At 51.8% G+C, this 22542-nt stretch overlaps 1 protein-coding gene across 1 annotated transcript in view; it reads left to right on the top strand.

Moving 5' to 3' along the window:
- The window catches only part of LOC101697828 (maestro heat-like repeat-containing protein family member 7), a 46669-nt gene extending 26583 nt beyond the window's left edge, over nucleotides 1-20086 (top strand). The window contains exons 14-22 of the mRNA XM_087214696.1: nucleotides 6620-6757; nucleotides 8394-8508; nucleotides 9847-9987; nucleotides 10671-10850; nucleotides 11298-11453; nucleotides 11752-11874; nucleotides 15971-16073; nucleotides 18610-18672; nucleotides 19675-20086. Coding sequence (XP_087070822.1) covers nucleotides 6620-6757; nucleotides 8394-8508; nucleotides 9847-9987; nucleotides 10671-10850; nucleotides 11298-11453; nucleotides 11752-11874; nucleotides 15971-16073; nucleotides 18610-18672; nucleotides 19675-19922 — 1267 coding nt within the window. The 3' untranslated portion in view covers nucleotides 19923-20086. The remainder of the gene's footprint in view (nucleotides 1-6619; nucleotides 6758-8393; nucleotides 8509-9846; nucleotides 9988-10670; nucleotides 10851-11297; nucleotides 11454-11751; nucleotides 11875-15970; nucleotides 16074-18609; nucleotides 18673-19674) is intronic.
- The last annotated feature ends 2456 nt before the right edge of the window (nucleotides 20087-22542 follow it).

The following is a 22542-nucleotide window of genomic DNA, read 5'->3' as shown; positions in this document are numbered from 1 at the left end:
TCCAAGGGCCCAGATCCCACAGCAATATCCCTCACAAGTCCGGCTGAAGGCCTAGAGTCCAAGGCACTGTTCTCCATGAGTCCATCCAGTGGCCTGGAGCCCACGGCAGTGTCTCATGCTTGTCTGTGTTGAGGATCTGCACCCAGAAGGCCCAAAGGCCAGTGGTGGAAGCCAGAAAACCTGTGTTGGTGGGATGATTTGTGCCACCAGGCTGAAGGATCTATACTGGAGCCAGGAAGTGATGCTCAAGGTGAAGATCAGAGCTCCCCTGATGAGAACAGCAGCCATTCCCAGTGACAGTGAGGCCCTGAGCTCCTCCTCCAATGAGAACAGCCAAGTTCACATCAAGAAAACCATCCGCAGCAAGCTTCTCCAGGAAAATCAACAGCCCACGATCTTCCCCTCCAGTTCTCTCTTTATGCAATGGCAACAACCCTCTGGTGGGTCTTCCATGTCCAGACCATGCTGACTCATTTCAGCTGGGTGTTCTAGTTGACCATTAATTAATCTACCACAACCATGGAGTGGTGAGGGTAAAACAAAAAGTAACTCCTCCGCACCCAATTTGTACACCAATAGGGTACACCCACACCCTCGCCATCACAGTGTATTATAAAATATTTATATCTTTGCCAGTCTGAAGAGTTGCAAAGAAAAAAAGGAATTTTGCCATAGTTCTGGTCTGCAGTATTCTTATTTAAATGAGGTTAAGTTTTAAATGTCATTTCTGTAACTCACTTTGGTGAATAAGCTGTTCTTGTCCCCTGCCCAGTTTTACATAGGACTTTTTCCCCCCTGGTACCAGGGATTGAACTCAGAACCTTGTGCTTGCCAGGCAAGCGGGGTACCACTGAGCTACATCTCTGGCTTACATAGGACTTTTGGGGATTTTTCTTATTAATTTGTAAAAGCTCTTTATATATTAATGGAATTAACTCTTTCTAATTGATATTCCAGTTTGTCACTTTACCTGCCATTATTTTATGGTCTCTTGCCATTAAGAAATTTTAAGGTTTTTTTTTTTTTGGTACTGGGGATTGAACTTGGGTCCTTGCGCTTGCACAGCAGGCGGCAAAACCACTGAGCTAAATCCCTGGTCCAAGAAATTTAAGTTCTTACACAGCCAAATTGATGAGTCTTTTCTTGTTTTACTCCCATCATGTATTAGGCTTAGGTGTACATGGAGGGGCAGAGGGCAGGCCGTTGTGTAGCTGGGCTTGAAGTCAGAAGATCTCAGATGCGAGTCCATCACTTGATGCTTTGTTCTTTGAGTAAACTAATTGAATCTCTTGGTGGTGATTTCCTTGCTATGAAATGGGTGAATGGTTTCTGCCCCATAGAGGTGTTATGAGGACCAAATAGGATTACACCATCTGCCATCTGTGAAGTCCCACTCCCAATTCTGATTCCCCTCAGATTCACAGGAGCTACTTGGAAAGCTGAGGGGCTCTGGAGGGAAACAGGAGGAAGACAAGGTGGTGCCACAGGAGAAGGAAGAGGAGCAAGGAGTGGGAAGAGTGCCCCCTGTGGGTGGTGAAGGGCATGGGCTCCAGCAGGAGGAGGCTGATCAGCTGAGAGCCACAGGAGGGGCTGGAGTGGAGCTTGAACAGCCCCCCACAAAAGATACATCCCCCTGGAACCTGTGGCCATGATGTTATTTGGAAGAAGGGTCTCTGCAGATGCCATTAATCTGAAATCTCCAGAGGAGCTCATCTGGCTAACCTAGGGCCCTGCAGCCAACACCGAGTGCCCTTCTGAGACGAGGAGAGATGCAAACATGGGAAGGAGGGTTCTGGAGACACTGACCCAAGCAGAGAACTGCATCGGGTAAGGAAGGGCCACCCCTCAGAGATCCAGAGGGTGCACGCATGGCGCACACCTTGATTTTGAGCATCTGGCTCCTGAAACTGAACGACTCCTTTCTGTCATTTGAAGCCACCCGGTAGTGACTTGGTACAGCAGCCACTGAACATTGCCTCCCTGGAGTGTGGCCTCAGCGTGGACAGTGGGCACTCCGGATCCCACTGTGAGATGGGACCCCTGGCAGGTGCCTGTCCATGCACACCATGTCCCATCCACCCTGAGGAGGGGCATGTGAGCGATGAGTGTGACAGTTAGCTCCCGGGACACCAGCCCTGACACACTGGGGGGGGGGGCTTGAAGCGGGCAAGGAGCCTGGCTGGACTCAGCCTCAGGGACGTGGCCTGGCGACTTGTCTTGCAACCTCCCATTCCTGGGCCCCGAGGCACCATGGGGCTTTCAGGCTGTTCCTCAGGAGATCATTGTGTGCACAGCCTGGGAGGGCCTGGCCTGGCTGCCACTGACTGGAGTCCCTAAGTCAAGTCTCTCTGAGCACCAGGACTGCTCATGGGAAAGCAGCCACATATGCCCCAGACATGGGGCTGGACCCGGAAGGGCGGGGATGTACACATGGGTGGCTCTTCTGCTTCAGCCGAAGGCGCTAGTGGTGGAGGAAAACCGCCCTTCATCTCCAAAGACTGACCTGAGGTTCTCAGCTCCGGCATTCGCCGGTGTCAGGCTTCAAGGGGAGAAGAAGAGGATGGCAAAGAGAGGGTGCCGGGCCACACCTGGGCACCTACTGCCCCCTCCCTCCCTGCCTTCTTTGTAACCTTGAAGGAGACATTGCTGGCAGGGACTCTCCCAGCAGCACACATTTCAAAGCACAGAACCAAGGCTGAACAATGCCGAAGGCCTAGCCTCAGGAGAAGGACTGATTTTCACATGGGATGGCTCTTCCTTAAAAATGCAAACCCAGGGAAACTAAGAGCAAATTCTGTGGAATTACTGAGCTCTGAAGCACTCTGTCCTGATTTATGGGGACAGCAGCTCTTGGTATCAGCCATCCGAGTGCAGCCTGGTGTTCTGGCTTATGTCTAAATGTTGCCCCAAAGCCTCATGTAGTCATAGGTGGGGCTTTTTCAGAGGTGGCTGGATCTAGAGTGTGACACTGGAATTGACTCATGGTGCATTGCTAGGCTCAAGGGCACTAGGATTAAGGGTGTGAGTTCTATCTACCCTGAATGCCCTGAGCAATATATAAGGGATAGAAAGAGCTGTGGTCACTCTTGCTTGCTTTGCTACCTTCTGCCCATCACGAGCTGTGTCCCCTTTGCAATGCCTGTCTTCCATGCCATGCTGCCTTGGAGCCAGCTGATTATGGACTGAAACCTCTATAAAATGCAAGCTAAATAAACCTTTTCCCCCTTAACTTGTGGGTGTTGGATATTTTGTCTTAGCAATGAAAAAAGTAACACAGAATTTGGTGCTGAGAGTGGAGTTATTGCTATGACTGTACCTGACCATGTGCTTTAGGCTCTTGGAGCTGGCTTATGGGAAAGGAAAGAGTAAGGAAATGTTTGGAGATGCCAGCTGAAAAAGTAGAGCTGTAATGACTGAGGCTGTACTCAATGGGAGATTCTGGTGAGAGTTCAGGAGACCAGAATGCCGATAGAAAAGTTGCCAGTAAAGAACAGGTTTGGGAGGTTTCTGCTGGGAAAGAGGACTGGATTGGCTATTGGACTCCAGAACATGTGTGTTATGGCTAGGTAGAAAGTTTGCCTGCATTTTGCTTGTGTCCAGAGACTTTTCCTGAGGCTGATTGATCTTGCAGAAGAAATTTTAAGGCAGTCTAATGTTGAGGTGGTGGCAGGGCTACTGTTGGGGGCTTTTAGCCAGATTTATGTTGAGAATCAAGAGCAAACAGCCAGCAGAATGATTAAAAATATGAGTTTGGCCAGAAAGGAAGCTCCAATAAAGTTGTGGCGTGCAAAGATGGAACAGAGGAGAAATTGGTCACTGAAAAGACTAGCAAGGAAAAGCCAGGTATTTCAGAAGAACACAACAGAAAAGATGGCCTGAAGGCATTACACGAACTTGCTGGAGTCCAGTCTTTGCAGCCTCAGAGTTGCAAAGGTGAAAGAATTAGCTTTGAGAAGAGAGCCCCAGAGCACCATGTTCCTGAATGGTGGCAGCCTAGAAGATTTGTTCCTTGGGATTGGGTTTAGAGTGCTCAGTGATCCAGGCACTTGACACCTACAGCCAAAAGAAAAGGAAGCCCGGCTACTGCTCCAGCTGGTGGCAGACCTTGGCATCATCCACGTGGCACTGGCTTTAGGTGCACGCAGAATGGAAGAGTTGTGGAGTCAGGAAGGCTTCCACCCAGCTTTCAGAAGAAGGCCTGGGAGGCCAGGCAGTGCCCCTGAGAGGGCAGTGTGTGAAGCTGTGAGTGTGAAGCCAAAGGTGCAGGGGAGACCCCAGAAGTTTGGAGAAGCCAGGAATGTGGATCACTTGAGGAAAACTGCAAGAAGGGAGCAGAGATGGCTCAAGAGAGACGCCATGGGAGCTAACACCACTGGAAATACCGTAGGGGCGGAGCCACCCAAGCGCTTTGGCATTTATGTCTTGGTACAGATTGCCTTGGATACTGCTGGATTTTGGACTTGCTTTGGACTTCCATTCCTTTGTATCCTCCTATTTGTACGTTTTGGAATGGTAATGTTTATCTCGTGCCATTGTATGTTGGAAGTGTTCAATTTTCTTTTCATTTGTACAGGTAAGAATTTGCCTTGAATCCCAGAGGAGACTTGGGACTTGGACTTTCAGCAATGCTGAAACTGTTAGGACTTTGGGAACTCTTAGAGGTTGTATAAAGAAATACACATGATCAGTGGTTCCATCGCCTGCCTCGAAAGCGCAAGGACCCAAGTTCGATCCCCGGTACCAAAAATTTTTTTAAAAGAGAAATATACATGAGTCTTTGGGGGTCCAGGGGCAGAATGCTATGATTTGTGTTTAGATGCCCCCTAAAGCTTCAGGCAGTCATAGGTGGGGCTTTTTCAGAGGTGGCTGGATCTAGAGTGTGTGATGCTGGGATCAAGGGTATGTGATTACTAAATCAGTGCACTGATTGGTTTGGCACCACCCTAATCCTGGTAGCCTAGATAGAGTATGAAAAGGGAAGAAAGAAGCTGCTAAGAGCCCTTGCTTGTTTTGCTACCTTCTGCCATGAATTGTTTCTCCTCTGCGATGCCCCTCTGCCTGGAGCCAGCCAACTATGAACTGAAACCTCTACAAACTGTGCGCCAAATAAACCTCTCCTCCCTTAACTTTGGGCATCAGGTGTTTTGTCCCAGCAATGAGAAAAGTAACTGAGACACCTGGATTCTGCAGGCAAATGTTTAGGCTTCAGGGAAACTGTCAATGTAAATTTCATTCTGTACATTGTCAGTTTTTATCTTATTTTATTTTACTCTTTGTCGGTTTTTATTTTAATAAAAGTTTATATATGCAGTCATGCTGGTATGGCACTCAGAGGGCAGGTAGACCAAGGAAGAGAGTAACACTCAGAGAATGGAAAGGAAAGGCAGGTTTATTTGCTACCAGGCTCAGTGGAAGTCGCCTTCCAGAGTCTGAGCCCCGATTCTAAGTTTGTTTTCATTTTTATCTTGCTCTTTAGGCAAGGCGGGGAAGCAAGCAGAATTTTACAGAACCAGAACTCAGCACAGGGATAAGGAGGTGCAGGGAGATGTTGCTTTTACAATTTATCTCTAAGACATAGGGACATATGGGCAGCTGTTGATTCAGCAGTTCATCTTTCGGGCACAGTGACCTTCGTGGGTCTAGTAGGAGGGGCAAGCCTTGAGACCATCAGCCGTGAGACCATCAGTCTCTGTCAAGCTTTGAGACTGTTAGTCTCTGCTTTGTCTTTTGTTTTTTCATTTCAAGGTACCCCATAATTTTTTTAAAAATCAGTACTGGGGACCGAAGTCAGTGCTTTCACACTGAGCTACATCCCTGACTCTTTTCATTATTTTTCGAGACAGAGTCTTGCTAAGTCACAAAGTTGTCCATGCTGGGCTCAAATCTTTTACTCTCCTGCCTCAGCCTCCCAGAGTGCTGGGATTACAGGGGGGCCCAGCCCTCATAATGACTTTTGGTTGATGTCCAGCAATATGTATGGCCATCGTCCTCTAGGATTACAATGGAGTTCAGATGTATAGCAGTCTAAACCAGCTAGGTTTGTGTGAGGACACACCGAGTGCCCCTGGGTTTCTCAGGTCAGATCCCCGTCGTATCCTGTCTTTCAACCGCGCGTGCCTGTGTATGGAGGACAACACAGGAGAGTGTCAGTAGATGGCAGCCCCTCCCTGCTCCCTGGGGGCTCCCTCAGGAGTTTAAGAAGCACAGAGGCCCAGCCCCAGCCGGGCTGGTCCCTGGGGTGTGAAAGTTTCCTACCTTCTCCCGGCATCCAGTTTGGGAGTCGCTCCTTCAGGGGCCTGAGGCAGGAAAGGACTTGGGCTGGACAGGAGTGAGCAGAGGGCACTGTCCTGGCTCGGCCCTGGGCTTGCTGGGGAGTGGAGTCTGGGAGGCCAGCTCGGCCTCTTCCTCCAGGAACAGTGCTTAGGGGAAGAGGGGAAAAGCCCCATCTTCCCAGGACAGGGAGAGGAGTTTCACTTCTGTTTCCTCTCTTCTTCTCAAAGCGAATTATTTACAAAGAGCCAGGCTTAGGCAGAACTCCATATGAGGACTAGCGAGGTGGGGAGAAGCCTGTGGGGTGGCGCCAGAGCTGGGGCTCAGGGGTCTCAGTCTCTTCCCGCAGCTGGGTGGTGAAGGCGGTGAAGACCCTGCTGCTGAAGATAGGCTGCTCTTACGAGGCTGCATTCGTGGAGGCTGAGGGCGGCTGGGAGCTCCTGGAGCAGGCAGAGAGCCACCACCTCGGAGTGTCACTGCTGGCAAGGTGAGGCCTGGGACGCCTGGATGGAGGAGCCCCTCGCTCCCTCTGTCACCTCTTCTCTGCAGCTGGGTGGCACTGCAGTCCTTGCAGGCGGCTGGGCAGCACAGAGGGAGCAAAGTCTCCTCCCCAGGGAGGGGAACTGAGGTTATCAAGGCTCTCCGCAGCTGCAGAGCCTTTAGGGTATTTACAAAGTGCCTTTTTCCTGAACTATGGTATGAATCCCGTTCCCACTCTAAGAGAAACACCGAGGTGCAACCAATAACCAGGAGGATGGCCCTGGGGACGTTTGTCTGCCCCCAATCCCAGCCACTTCCTAGCTTACCACCGAGGCAAAGTTACTTCCCCTGACCCTCCACTCCCCCTCAGAAGTATGAAAAGTCTGCATCCACCTTCCGAGGGGCGGGTAGGAATTAAAATATTTATGCCCCTGGCATACGCCAAGAGCGGGGCGCAGGCTTGCTTTTGTTGCCGGATGGTGACTGGAGTGGGGATTAATACACATTTTGCACCAGAGCAGCCAAGGTCCAGAGAGGGGTCACAATGCCTGAAAGGTCACACAGCCAGGAAGTGGCAGAGCTGGAAAAGCCCAGCTGGACCAGGGCTGGGGATTTAGCTCAGTGGTGCCACTGCCTGCCTTGCAAGCACAAGGTCCTGAGTTCGATCCTGAGTACCAGGTGGACCAGACCAGAGCTCTCCCTGCAGCCTCTCACAGCCTCCCTGGATCAGAAAGGGGTCCCTTGGTTTCAATCCTGCGACTCCTGCACCCTCCCTGGGTGTCTCAGAGTCAGCCATGTTTACTGAGTGCTAACCACACTGTAGACACCATGCGAAGGGGTGTTATGTGCAAGGTCTCTTCTCGTCCTCACCATGAAATGGAACAGCCCAGGGTTATGGTCAAGAAAGCTGAGCCCCAAGGAGTTAAGAAGTGACCACCCCACGTCACACAGCTGGTGCTAGGGTCAGGGTTTCGGTGCATGACAGCCACCTCCCTGGACTCTGCCTCGTGGAGCAGTGTGACTGATCCTCATGCCCCAAGGCAGTCTAGAAGGCCTGCTGCCCCTGCCCTGAGTTTCTGCCTCAGTGAGTCAGGGCCAGGGCCCTGAGAGACATTTCCAGCAAGTCCCCAGGAGTCCCGATGCCGATGCCGGGGGACAGCTGTTGTGAGGATCCCTTGTTCAGGGCTCTGGCTCTGCCATTTCCCAGCTCTGTGATCTGGAGTACTCCATGCTCAGCTTCTGTTTCCTCATCTGTGAAATGGGGGTAACAGCAGCAGTTGTTTGGAAGGGCAACGGCGAGGATGGAACGGAGCAGAGAGGCAAAAGTCTGGTTGGTTGCTCCCTGGTGCTCAGAGAACCAGCCCTCACTGCCTCTCTTCCTGTCTCTTCCTCCCAGTGTGGCCTGTGTCACCGAGGTCCTCAGCTTGTCCCTCTTACTGGCTTGCTGGGTAACCTCAGGCAAGTAACTTTCCCACCTTGAGCCTCAGTTTCCCAATCTGTAAAAGGAGCTGTTAAACTAGATGGCCTCTGAGAAGCACCCAGGTGGAAAGCCTGGGCTCACAGGAACCCAAGCGGCCCAGGTGTCCCACCCAGCAGGCCCCTGGGGCCGGAGGACCTGAGGGCCTGCACCTCCTCACCCCCAGGGCCATGGTGCGATACTCCTGCCAGGACCGGTGCCGCTTCCTCTACCTTCTCATCCCTCTCCTGGAGCACGGTGACGAGAAGCACAAGATCACTGCCACCGCCTTCTTCGTGGAGGTATGACAGGGCCGCAGGTATAAGGCAGAGCTCAGCTCATGTCCGGGGTCACTTCTGCGCCAACAGGGTTGCAGTTTACAAAGCCTTTCCAGGAGCAATGTTTTCCCCCGAACATGAGGCGTAGGTCCCCCTCCCTGATCCCCCTTCTCTCCACCCCGCTTCCTCCTGTTCAGTTCTCCCCAGACCCTCCGAGGGCCGCCAGGCAAACAGCAACCTCTGCTGCCCCTCTCTGTGCCAGGCACCACAGGTGCACATTTGAATTTGACTCTACCCTGGCCAGAAGGAATTCTCCGTGTGTCCGCAGAAGACCAAGTGCCCCCCAGTTATAACCTGTGAGGGTTCTAAAAAGCGACTGTGGTGAGAGAGCAGGTCAGAGAAGGGAGGAGGTGTCAGGGAGGGCTTCCCGGAAGAAGGCTGAGCAGCTGCCGGAAGTGCTGGGGCTGGGTGGTGGAGGGGAGTCGGAGTCAGGAGACGTTGGAGGGGACAGAGCTGGGAGGGAGAGACTCAGTAGTGGCGTTTGCTAAAGACTCTTGAGCACTTGCTCTCTTCCAGGGTTTACGATTACTGATTCACTTCATCCTCACAGTAACCCTGAGACTCAGACCAGACGGTGGCCCACTGTAAAGAAGAGACCCGAGGGGAAAAAAATAAAAAAAAGAAGGGACCTGAGGCACAGAGTTCAGCACCTTTCCCAGGGCCCAAGTGGCAGATCTAGGATTCCAACCCAGACTCTTGGGCTCTGGGACCTTCTCTGTCTCTGTCTCTTTTTAATTTATCCTCATTATGATAAAAATATATAGAACATAAGATTTGCCATTCTACCCTCTTAAGTGTCCAGTTTGGAGGCATTAAGTAGATTCCTATCCCTGCGCAACCCCGTCTCCAGAATGATTTCACCTCCCGAAGCCCTGTTCCCATGGACCCTGACCCCGCCTCTCCTTCTCCCCCAGCCCTCAGGGACCTCTGTTCTACTTTCTGCCGCTGTTTGTGTGTTCTGGCTTCTTCGTGCAAGCGGCCCATTTGTGCTTGTGCTTGGCTATTTCATTATATCGTCAAGGCTGTGTAAGAAGTCCCTCCCTTTCGAAGGCTGTGGTGTGGTGAACGCCGTAAAGTCCACTCTGTACCGCCACACTCACCTGCCTTTTGTGACCTGACATTGTCATTCGGTGGGGGGGGCAGGATATCTGTCAGCAGGGCCTATAAGGGGGGCTCAGAGGCAGGAGGTTCACGCTGCCTGGACGGCACAAAGGACAAGGAAGGCTTCCTGTAGGAAGGAAGTTCTCGGTCTGTGTTTGACCTGGGCTGAGGCAGGTGAGTCATTCCTGTCTGCTCCCACAGCTCCTCCAGATGAAGAAGGTGCGGCGGATCCCCGAGGTATACTCTCTGGGTCGGATGGTGGAAGGCCTGGGCCACCAAGACCCTGTCATGAAGGTGCTGTCCATCCGGGGCCTGATGATTCTGGTCCGCAGGTCGGAGAAGGTGAGTGGGGGATGGAGGAAAACCTGCCCAGGGAGGCCTCCGACTGGAGGGAGGCCAAGCTGGGCCACCACAGTCTTTCGGACACTGGCGGTTAGAACCAGAGCCCATCTCTGTCCAGCCTCGGTGATCCCATCTATGACATAGATCTGCCTTCACAGTCCCGATATATTTTATCCTTTTCTGAAGAGTTTCTAGTCCAGATTTTTCCCAGTGACCCTAAAGATGGATGTGTCGGGGGAGCAATGGTGGCAGTAATTATTCTTATTTTACAGATCAGGAAACTGAGGCCCCGGGCATTAGTTGGTGTACCGTTAGCATTTATAAATGTGCTTTGTTTTTTTCTGCCAGGCATTGTTTTGGCTCACGATGTGGCCAGGATGAAGGGACAGGACATAAACTCAGAAAGCCAATTCACAATGTGGGATATCATCCTTCCAGAGCTGGTGAAGGGGATAAGATACCAAAGGGCCTCAAGGACCTAGGCCAGGCAAGAATCAGGGAGCCAGAGAGGGCCCCAGACAGCAGCCAGAACTTGAGTGAGGGCCTTGTAGGCAGGAGGCCGTGCACAGGCAAAGGCCTGGGGGTGGAAGTGGGGCCACCCTGCTCATCCTGGTGAATCAGGCTGGGCTCCTCCTCACAAGTCCATATAGGACTCCCCACTCCCAAGGGCTTCTGCCCCACAGATGGCCAAGGTGCAGGCCCTGTTGCCCTCCATGGTGAAGGCCCTGAAGAGCCTGGATGGGGTGCTGGTGATGGAGGCAGTCGACAGCCTCAAGACCATCTTCAAGGGGCAGGACCGGAAGCAGAGGGACAGCTCGGTCTATGTGGAGATGCTGCAGGTCCTGCTGCCACACTTCAGTGATGTAAGGAATCCCACAGGGTGCTGGCATAGGGAGGGCAGAGCCAGCCCAGGAGGGGGCGCCCTGTTCCAAATGCCTCAGGTCTTTTTGCAATTGGTTCCTCCAGAGAAGATGCCTTACTCTAATTGACTCTCCTGGAGAGAGCTCTTCTCTTCTATGAAGTCTCTCCAGAAAAGGTTAAAGCCACTGGTCCCAGAAGAGGGGATATATTTTTTTTTACCAGTCCCCGCAGAGGGGAAATTTTCCCAGTTGCCACGAAGGCACCTTTTGGGTTAGTGGGGTCCCTGGCTGGGAAGAATGGAGGGTGCTCCAGACCTAGGCCTGGGTGAGGTGGCCCTGGCTGTCCTTCGCCTCCATGTGTTTGTGCCTGGAGGCCCCCTCAGGATGAGGGCTGGGACAGCCATGGAGCAGCCTCCTGGAGCAGTGCCATGAGCTTCCGCTCTACCCCAGTCCAGAGAGGACGTGCGCTCCTCCTGCATCAACATGTACGGGAAGGTGGTCCAGAAGCTTCGGGGACCCTGCACCCAGGCCATGGAGGAGCAGCTGATCCACACGTTGGTGCCACTCCTGCTGACCATGCAGGAGGGCAGTGCCAAGGTGGGCGAGGTGAGTGTGCTCGGGCACTGGGCCCCCTGCCTACCTTGGCCCTGGAAGGTGTCACCCTTTATGGAAACCAGGTGAGGGTCACAAGCCACCCATGGGGGCAGTTATTTATGTCCTATCAGGTCTGTTTTCCAAACACATCCACTTGAGGATTCCCCTTCGAAATGGCTAACTTCATGTGTACATTTTCGAAGCTGAGTTGATCTTCCAAAACCCAGTTTGACACACCTTTTGTTCTGGAATATGTTTGGGTCCTCCCAGAATTTCACAGCTCTGGTTTTCTCTTCCTGTTGGCCTCCAGAAGTGTGTGAAGACCCTGTTCCACTGTTCTTGCCTTATGGGTTGGGAGTTGCCCAAGACAGCTTTTAGCCGGAAGCCCTGGGACAACAGGCAGCAGGCAGTGGGCAAAATCTGCAAGTACCTGGTGAGTGGTTCCTTCTGAGTATATTGAGGCAGGGTCCCTCCCTCCCCTTTCCTGCTTTTCACATCAGTATCCTGACGCAGGTTCCACTCCACAGTGGACACCTCTGATGGCCCACAGGCACTTCAAGCTGGTGTGTCCCTTTTGAACATATGGCCTTCCCTTTCACTTGTGCTCTGTCCCTCTGGGTCCTGAAGGCAGAAACCTAGAATCATCCTGGACTCCTTTTTCTCCTCACCTTCCACATCTGAGCAATCCTAAAAATCCTAAGGATCTCTGGATCTGTTTCTCCATCCCCATCCCCACTGTCTTTGCCCTTCGGTCAGGCCATGGATGTGTCTCAGGTGAGCCACGGGTCCAGCCAGCCAATGGGTCTCCAGCCTTTAATTTCATCCTCTGCAACCCATTCCTCATCCAGACCACCAAGGTGGTCTTCTAAAAACACTATGAATGGTGCTAAGGATGGAACCAGGACCTCGCACTTGCGAGGCATGTGCTCCACGGCTAGTCACATCCCTGGGACGCAGCCAGTCTACGGTGTATCCCTGCATAAAGGGTCATGCTGGCTCCCTTGTCTGCAACAGCAATTGCCAGGATATGTTCCCTGGAAGGCGAGGCTCACCAGCTCATGGGAGGGCACACAAAGGATAAACAAGCATGGGAAAGGTGGCATGCTCACCTTCCTCCTGCTGATTTGCAGTGGTATTGGCACAGTAAGGGCTCTGCTGAGAAAGTGTGCTTGTGGTTATTGAATTCATGGTTTCCCAGACTCAGTTAACCACAGAAACACTTTCTAGGTGACCCCTGTGAACAGCCTGAGGCAGGAGCAAGCCACACACACACACACACACACACACACACACACACACACACACACACAGAGTGAAGTATAGCACCATGGCAGACAGAGCATGCAGCAAGTTTTGCCATCTGGCCCCACTTTCCTTTCCCTGTTGTCAACGGCCAGATGGGATTAGCGAGGAAGGTTTGGAGGGAGCTCCAATGGCATCACTACTTGTGGAAGGGGACAGGTGGGGAGAATTGGGGCTATTGTGTCATTTCAGGCAGTCTCAGCCAACCTGCCAGGAGAATCCCAAACTGAGGCCAGGGGTCAGGCCATTATTGTTTGTGTTTGTTTGTTCTTTTGGGACAAGGTCTTGCTGTGTTGGCCAGGCTGGCCCTGAACTCCTGGACTGAAGTCGCTGGTACTAGAGGAACCTGCCGTGATGCATGGATGGGTCAGGTCTTTACACTCTGGGCTCACCTGTCACTAGCTGCCAGCCATCCTGGGAAGAGACATGGCCAGGAGTCAGGCAGTTCTGGCCAGTCCAGCAATCTCCATAGCTGGGGGAAGAAATCCTTCCCACCTGAAGGGAGACCCAAAGGTGGGCATCTATCACCCCACCTGGACCCAAAATAAATATAGAAAGGAGCAGGCTGTTAGAAAACTGAGAAATGGGCTTGGCCATGCTGCTGTCAGCCATGCTTGAAGTCTTGATTGAGTGCCTAAAGCTACTGTCTGCGCTTCACAGAGGGCAAAAGAGGCTTGGAGGGGGTGTTTGGCCAGGGTTGCTAGTTCCCATATTGATAATGGCTGGTGACCAGGCAGTGGTCTAATGACATGGCTTATTGGGCCTGTGAGCTGGGCGTGATTGTAGCCCCATGGCAGGCAGGAGTAGAGAGCTCCACTCATCATGCAGGTCCTTCTTGATAGACCCTTCGGTTTCACAAGAAAAATGTAGCTATTAGCTCTCCACTGCTAAAGCAAAATCCCCGACATCCATAATTTAAAGGAGGAAAGATTTCATCTGGCTTAGTTTTAGAAGTTTCAGTCCATGCTTGGCTGGCTATATTGCTTTTCAGATGATGAGGCAGAAACATCATGATGGATAGCTGGGCATGGTGGTGGCACATGCCTATGATCCCAGCACTTGGGAGGCTGAGGCAGGAGGATCACTGTGAATTCAAAGCCAGCCTGGGCTACATACTGAGTTCAAGGCCAGCCTGAACTATGTAGCAAGACCCTGTTTCACAGAAAAAGGAAGAAAGAAAGCTCATGGTGGAAGGACATGGTGGAGGAAGCAGGGAGGGAAGGAAACAGCTAGAGAGACAGGATGGGACTGGGGACGGTATGTAGCTTTCTTTTTTTTTCGGTACTGGGGATTGAACTCGGGACCTTGTGCTTTTGAGGCAGGCAGCGGAACCACTGAGCAAATCCCTGGTTGTATGTAGTTTTCAAAGGGCACACTCCAGTGACCTACTTCCTCAACCAAGCCACCCCTCGTGTGGCACACTGAGTTAGGAACTCATAGTGGATTAATCCACATTGCTGAAGTTATGTCCCATGATATAATCACCTTCCCAAATGCCACTTCCGAATACATGAGCCTTTTGGAGGATGTTTTATCATTAACCATAACAGTAAGAAACCTACATTCTTTTTTTTTTTTGGTACCAGGGATCAAACTCAGGACCTTGTGCTTGCAAAGCAGGCAGCGGAACCACTGAGCTAAATCTCCGGTCCTGAAACCTACATTTTTTGAGCCAGATGTGGTGGTGAATGCCTGTAATCCCAGCACTTGGGAGGCTGAGACAGGTGGATTGCCATGAGTTCAAGATCAGCCTGAAATATATAGTGAGAAACTGTCTCAGAAAAACAAAAACAAAACAAAACACCTAGATTCAAACAAACAAACAACAAAAAACATGGTACTGGAGATTGAACCTAGGGCCTTCACACTGACTTACATTCCCAACCCTTATTTAATTTATTTATTTAGGCAGGGATCTTGCTCAGTTGCTAAGTTGCCCGCCTAGCCTTGAACTTGTGATCCTCCTGCCTCAGACTCCCAGAGTTCCGGGATTACAGGTGTATGCCCCCACGCCCCTTAAGTGTACATATTTCTAAGACATTAATTAGCCATCAATTTAGCTCATTTAAACACGGTGCCTGTTGCTGCTCTGTGGTTGTGTGTGGCTTGTGGCTGCCAGCTTGTGACCTCTGTGGTAGAGCCCTCTGGAGTCTCACTTTTTCAAAACTTGCTCTCCATATCATCCGTGGTTCTGCTCATATGAAGGTCCACTTCCAACCTTAGCTTTAAGAAGGGGTTGTTTCTTTCTCTTTCTTTCTTTCCTTCCTTTTTTCCTTCCTTTTCCTTCCTTTTTTCTTTTCCTTCCTTCCTTTCTTTTCTCTTTCTTTTTTTCTCTCATCTAACTAACATTCTCAGGGCTCAAGCTCCAAAGCATGCCCTGTGCAGAGAGCTGAGGATGAGCAGAGTAAAAGGGCCCCTTGGGCATGCTCTGTCTACAGTAGGGCAGGTGGTATAAATAATTATGACATGCTGTCATAGGTGCCACAAGGGCGTGCAGGACACTGCAGAAGCATCGTGGGTGGCAGAGGGCCTCCGCATGAGGGTGATGGAAGGCTTCTGGCCAGGGTGGCCTCTGAGCTGAGGCTGGAGGGGTGGGAGCAATTCACCAGGTGAAGGAGAGAGGGAAAGGCAGTTGGATAGGCACAGGTGGAGGTGGCAGCCCCATCCTTGGCCCTGAGCACAGTGTGTTTGCAGTGGAGGCAGCTGTGGGAGGGAAGGGAAGTTGAACACAGAGTGTGCCGGATCAGATTTCTCTTCATCTACCTTAATAGCTGTTTAGCAGGACAACTCCCACCGTCAAACCCACCCTGACTACCGCTCTCAGACTATTTTGCCCAAAATATTGTTTTGTCCCAGCTCTGTCATGAATGAACACATGAGTAAGCCCCATTCCTGCCTGGCTTCTGAGCTCCCCCTCCTCCCAGCTGACTCCCTCTTGCACTGAACTCCAGTCCACCCCACTCGCTCAGACCTGGGTCCTCACCCAGAGCGTGGGTCATGCATGCAGTTTGGAATTTTCCCTCCAGCAGGCAGGAACACCACTGAGGTGCCTGCTGCAGTAGCTAAGAGAAGATGCAGCCCGGCCTCTGGGACCTCTGCAGAAGGCTAGGGAGCAGAAACACTGAGGAGGCAGGGCCAGGACTCCATCACCATTCCTAGTTTCAGGAAGGTGGATGGGAAACGAGTCCCTCAGAGGGCCCAGCACTGTGGGGTTTCTCTTTGCCCAGGTGAACACCCACCGAGACAGTGCCTTCGAATTCCTCAGCCAGGGACTGGAGTATGCCAAGAGTTCTCGGGCCTCCCTCCGGAAGTCCTCGGTCCTGTTCATAGGTAACCTGCCCTGGGATCTCCAGTCCTGCCTGCTCTTCAGGCTGACTCCCTGGAGGCTGCCAGCTGTTCTGGCCTGGGCCAGATGCGTCCCCTCAGGTTGAACCTTGGCCGGCAGCCAGCCAGAGAGCACATTAAAATGGCCTTCCCTCCTCTAAGAAGTGGGCTGCAGTAGGGTCCAGGCCACATCCTAGCAGTTGTACACAGCTGAGCTGCCACTTCCCCTGAAGCACACAGGAACATGTCCAAGCCCAGCAGCAGCCAAGGCAAAGCCCCCTGGAGCACAGCATAGGGGCCATAGCGTGGAGAGCCAAGTGGAATCTCAGCTCCATGACCCCAGTTGGGCCTCGGTTTCCTCGTCTGCAAGATGGATTTTCTTTTCTTTTCTTTTCTTTTCTTTTTTTGGTACCGGGGATCAAACTTGGAACCTTGTGCTTACAAGGCAGGTGGCGGAACCACTGAGCTATATTCCTGGCTGCAAGATGAGAACCAACTCCTATTTCACACATAAGTTGAGAATATTTTTTTCTCAAGTTTTTACATTTATTTGTACATGTTCACAGTACCTAATGATTACATTCATCATAGGGATTACGTGTACATCACACATCTTAGTTCTTTTTAAGTCCCTTTTCTTTCCTGAGAATATTTTTTTAAATGTAAGGCCTCTGGCACATCAAGGTCACCTTCATTCTTTTCTTTCCCACTATCCCATTCTCTGCCTTTCTAGGAAAGAAAAAACAAATAACAAAAAAGAAAAGCTAGGCATGGTGGCGGATCCCTGTAATCCCAGCACTTGGGAGGCTGAGGCAGGTGGATTGCTGTGAGTTAGAGGCCACCCTGTGCTACGTAGTGAGTTCAAGGCCAGCCTGAACTACATAGTGAGACATGCTGAAAAAAGAAAAAAAAAAAAATCCCAGCACCTGGGAGGCTGAAGCAGGAGGATCACCACGAGTTCAAGATCAGCCTGGGCTACATAGTCCAAGGCCAGCCTGAACTACACAGTGAGACCCTGTCTCAAACAAAAAACAAAACGACTCCCCCCAAACCAAACCAATCACTCAAACAAACAAAAAACCCAAATAGCAGATCCGCCTTGCCCTGAATCCCCCAGAGCTCTTCAGACTGCAGGCTGGTTATGCCTTCTCCTTTCTACTCTCCCTACCCCCAAACAGCCACATTCTTAGGCAGGCTAGGGAACTGGTCTACCCCCGAGCTACACACAGCCCAACCACATTGCCTTCCTAAGGGCCAGGAGACCTTGCTGCAGACAGGCTAGGAACAACTGCCTCTTCATGTTTCTTTCAGTCCCTTCACTTAGTTTGTTTGCTGTTTTTCATCCACTCACCCACCCATCCATGGGCTTACTTAGCAAACATTGATTGATAGCCCACTCTGTGCAGGTTACAGACCGAAAGAGCCCTTCCAGAAGTGCTGCTGATTGGAGGGTGGGTTAGGGGTGAGGGCTGAGGTGGCTGTTAACACGACCCCTGCTTGCACAGAGGGCATCCCCAGAATGTGGGGGTCGCTCGGAGGAAGCTTCTTCCATGGAGTGACGTTTGCTTCCTAGCTGCTGATTTCTTTAAATCTTGTTTCCCATTAACCACTCCTAAAAGTGCTAGTCTTTAACACCCTGTGCTAGGGCCTGAGCTTGAGTGAGCCTGGTGTAGCCGGCAGGCAGCCCCCACCACTGTCAGGGCTGTTTATCCTCTTTGGGGTCACAGATATTTTGTGAGAGTCTGAAGAAAGCTGTAAGACTTTCCTTAGAAAAATGCACATATGCATGCAATTTGGCATGTAATTTTAGGGTCCTTGGAGAATCCCCTCCCACTTTCATCCCCACAAGTGGATCTAAGATTTAAAGGCTTCTGGTCTGGTAGGAGATGAAGATTCATAAATTATATTTAAAATATAACCCAGTATATAGACAGAGAGAGGACTCAGATACTCTGGGAACCTAGACAGGCACCTGACCTGGCGAGGGGGAGGGGAGGCTGGTGAGGAGAACTTTGTGCAGGAGCTGCTTGCTAAGCTGAATTCGGGATGTGCCAGGAAGAGCCCCAGGAAGGGCCTTTTGAGAGGGGCAAGGCACGGCCCATGTTTGGACTGCAGGCACTTTGGGAGCCAGGGCACAGGCTGGGACCAGCGGGGCTGAGGAGCCATCAGGAGCTGGGCCCTGACCCATGCAGCGGAATCTCAGCACCTCCAGCGTCCACTAGCAGCCAGACTCCCTGGGGATGAGGGCAGCAGAGGTGCCCTTCCCATGTCACAGAGGAGGGAACCAGGGCTCAGCCTAGAGTGGCACCATCAGAGTCCACTGTCACCAGGGTCCTGCCCCTGCCCACGGTACCAGCCACCCTCTCCCAGGACCCCTTGGGGAATCTGCCCCCAGGTCAAAATGAAGTTCCCCTTCTGTGTTGTTTTGCGGGGCTGGAGGAGGGCGGGACAGCTTCCCTGGTGGGGTCTGGTCCGAGGAGGGTGGGGTGGGTGGTGTCGAAGGCAGAAGCTGCATGGCCTCACCTCTCGGATTATGTTCAAGGGTTCCTGGTGCCCTGCATGGAGCACATAATGACGGAAGATTGGCTGAACGAAGTGAAAGTTGGTGAGTCGTGCCCTGTGGGCTGGTGGGATTTCTGGGGGCAGTGAGACCATATGTGGATCATAGTGGATGACTGGAAGGGAAGGGGCATGGCCCAGGAGGAGATATTCAGTGCAGATCAGCCATGCAGGTCTTAATCTGGGGTGAGGATGGTGTGAGGTACCATGGGGTGAGCAAGACGCAGAGCACATAGCCCATCCTTGGGATCTCATAGTCCCATTAAAGAAACGGGGCTCAAAACTGAGGCCAGGCCAGGTATGGTGGCACATGCCTGTAATCCCAGCACTCAGGAGGCTGAGGCAGGAAGCTTGCCATGAGTTAGTTAGAGGCCAGTCTAGGCTACATGTTGAATTCAAGGACACTCTGGACTGCTAGGGAGACCTGTCTTATAAGACCAAAAAACCAAACCCAAAAAACAAAAAACCTCAAGGCCAGAAGCCATGGAGTTCAGGGTGAATAGTTTAGAATTTTGTTTGGTTTCTTGTTGTTTTTTTGAGACAGGGTCTCACTTTGTAGTGCAGGCCGGCCTTGAATTCACTATGTAGCCCAGGCTGGCCTCTAACTTGCTACAATCCTCCTGCCTCAGCCTTCTAAGTGCTGGGAAAACAAGTGTTCGCCACCATGCCTGGCAAGTAGTTTAGACATTTTTTTTGGGGGGGGGGGTCTTTTTTATTTTTTTCACTTTTCTTTTCTGGTACCAGGAATCAAACTCAGGGTCTCGAGGTTGCCAGGCAGGCGCTGTGCTGCTGAGCTACATCCCCTGCCGAAGTAGTTTAGACTTTTAAGAGGGCACAGTTTATTTTATAGTGGGGGAAGCAGAAGGGAGTGCAAAGTTAGGCTGAGGCAAGCCAGGAAAGCTTCCTAGAGGAAGTAAGTTTTCAACCAGAATTTGAAAGATGCAAACAAAGAGCTGGGAGGAAAGTGAGCTGAGGGGATACTGAGGGTGCCTAAGCCAAGGAATGGAAATATGAGCTTACTTCGTGGCCTCTATTCCCCACAACACAGCTCTGGAAGACCTGAGACATGACCCAGAGGGATCTGTGTGCATCTATGCGGCCCAGGCCCAGGACCACATCCTGGCCAGCGGTAGGCAGAACTCCTGGCCGCCGCTGCCATGTGGGGACTCGCTGGTGAGTGGCCCGGCTGCCTCGCCTTGCTGCAGCTGCAGCTGTGAGAACCTGCCCACTTCCCACAAGCGGCCCTCCTGGATCATGCAGGCCCTGAGCTCCTGGAAAATGGGCTCGAAGCAGTGATGTTCCGGGCACCAGCACTCCTGGCTCACCATAAATGCTCCATGTGGGCATCCTGAGCTCTTCTTCACGGGACAGGCCTCGCTCTGAGCCGCCACGCTGTGTGTGATGGATCCAAGAGGGGAGTGTGGCCTTCCCTTGTTGACTACATTGGTGTTTACTGAGGTGCGCTGGCTGATTTGTGTACTTTGTTTAACGGGATGCTGAGGCTTAGAGAGGCGAGTGGCCTGCCCAAAGTCACACAGTAAGTCTGCTGGACATCTCAGTTTCCCTCTTTCCATATTGCAAGAGTGAAAGGAGGTGATGAATTGGATGGCCTTTGAGGAAAGAGGGAAAGCGGCGCCTCCTCCCACCCGATGACATCATGCATATCCCAGAATCCTGATGTCTGAGTTCTACCCATGAGCCTTTGCCCAGCAATTGGCCAATGCTGACTCCTGTGGTATTTGGTGAACTCCTAACCCAGCCAGGCCTGCTCTGGAGGCTAGGGGTACAGACCTGAACAGGATCCAACCACAGGCCCTCAGCAGTGGGAATAGACTGAGGCAGTAGCTCTCAAGCAAGGGTGCTCTTGACCTCAGGGAATATTTCAGAGTGTCTGGAGACACTTCTGGTTGTTTCAGCTTGAGGGTGGAAATGCTCTCATCTACTCACCAGAGGCCAGGGTGTTAGTAAACATCCTACAGTGCTCAGGAACACCCTGCAACAGGGCCATCCAACCCACATTGTCCAAAGAGCTACAGTGGAGAAGTTTTGGCTTAATGGAACTATCAGGGACATTAAAGACACCAAGGGCATAGCAGGGAGGCAGGGGCTGTGGAGGGCAGAGGAGATGTGTAGGCCAGCTGGGGTGTTGCTGTGTCCAGGAAGACTTCCCAGAGAACAGACCCCCAGGGGTTTAGAAAGATGACCATGTGCTGGGCTTGTGTGCAGGGGAGCAGGGCACACAATGGTCAACTGGAGATTTGTAGGCCGTAGAACCTAGTGAGAGGGGAGAGGAGAAGGTCCATACTGCTTAGGCCTCAGCTCTGTGTTAGGAGGGGACTTCATCCAAGGAGCATGGGAAGGCATTGCGGGATGCTAAGCAGGTGACAGATGTGGGCAGATGTTGGCTTTAGAAAGCCACACTTGTTTGGTATACACTTGTTATCCTAGCACTTGAGAGGCTGAGGCAGGAGGATCATGAGATCAAGGCCAACCTGAGCTACGTAGAGTTCAATGCTGACTTAGACTGTATAGCAAGACCCTATCTTAAAAAAGAAAAAGGAAGAAGCAGGGATTTAGCTCAGTGGTTCCCGTGCCTGCCTCGAAAGCGCAAGGTCCTGAGTTCGATCCCCGGTACCAAAAAAAAAAAAGGAAAAAGTTCCTTCCGCATGGGGCTACAACAGCCCCTAGGCATTGCTGGCAAGAGGGTAGATTGGTGCAGCCATTCTGGACAGGACTCTGTCGCTGTTCAGTCGAAGTAGCTTTATATATGGCTGTGAGCCAGCACTCCCACCAGTGGGCACAGTCTCAAGGGACTGTTCACATGGGTCACAGCGGAGATGTATGAGGGCAGCTGTTGCAGTGGTGTCTGTGGTGCTGGGGAAGGAGGCAGCCGGGTGCTGTCCTGGGGGACTGAATGAGCTCCATGGAGTCCCGCTGTAGTCAGAGGCAGCGAAAGTGCATGCAGCGTCCTGGGTGGACCTCAAACCGAGTGCTGAGTGAGAAAAGTATGCTAAAAAAATGTATGCACAAGCTGGACATGGTGCACATGCCTATAAGGCTGAGGTGGGAGGATTTCAAGTTCATTTAGTGAGACTTTGCCTCAACATAGAAAAATTTAGGGCCAGGAATATGGCTCAGTGGTGCTGCACCTTCCTGGCAAGCACAAGGTTCTGAGTTCGGAAAAAAAAAAAAAGGGCAACAGATATAGCTCAGTACAAAGGCCCTGGGTTCACTCCCCAGTCAGTACTGGAGAAAAAAAGAAAAAGCAACTCAGGATTAATGAATGGCATTAGCATTTTTATAAAGGAGACCTCAGAAAGCTCCCTCATCCCTTCTGCCATGGGAGGACACTGAAAAGATGGTGCCGGGCATGGTGGCACACGCCTGTAATCACAGCACTCAGGAGGGTGAAGCAGGAAGATGGCCACGAGTTTGAGGCCAGCCCGGGCTACACAGTGAGTTCAAGGTCAGTCTGAACTGCATAGCGAGACCTTGTCTCAAAAAAAAAATGATCTGTGAAGCTTTACATCACATCTGTCAGTGCCTTGACCTACACTTTCCAGGCTCCCATTCTGTGGGAAGTGTAGTTCATAAGCCACGAAGTCTACAGGGCTCTGTTATAGCTGCCTGGGGACTAAGACAGCTGCACAGCATTGAGCTCAGAAGAGAGGTCAGAGATGGAAACAGATTTGGGATTCAGCTGTGGAGAGGGGGCATGGTGAGACAGACCCCCTTGGGAGACATAAGCCCAAGGAATGCTTAATCTAAGCTCCCTCTGAGGATGGGGAACCTATGAAGTTCACCACACAATCATCCTCCAGTGGCCAAGGCCATCTGCCCAATCCTTTCCATTGCCACTGATGTTTACAGATTGCCTCTCGGAGCCTCACCCGAGGCCCTGTGGGTAGAGGAAGGC

Source organism: Heterocephalus glaber, unplaced genomic scaffold, assembly GCF_053883595.1.
Source record: "Heterocephalus glaber isolate CG9 unplaced genomic scaffold, H.glaber_assembly_v1.0 deba00001447, whole genome shotgun sequence".
Classification (NCBI taxonomy): domain Eukaryota; kingdom Metazoa; phylum Chordata; class Mammalia; order Rodentia; family Bathyergidae; genus Heterocephalus; species Heterocephalus glaber.
Note: the sequence above shows the minus strand (reverse complement) of the source record. Positions and strands in the feature narration are given on the sequence as shown.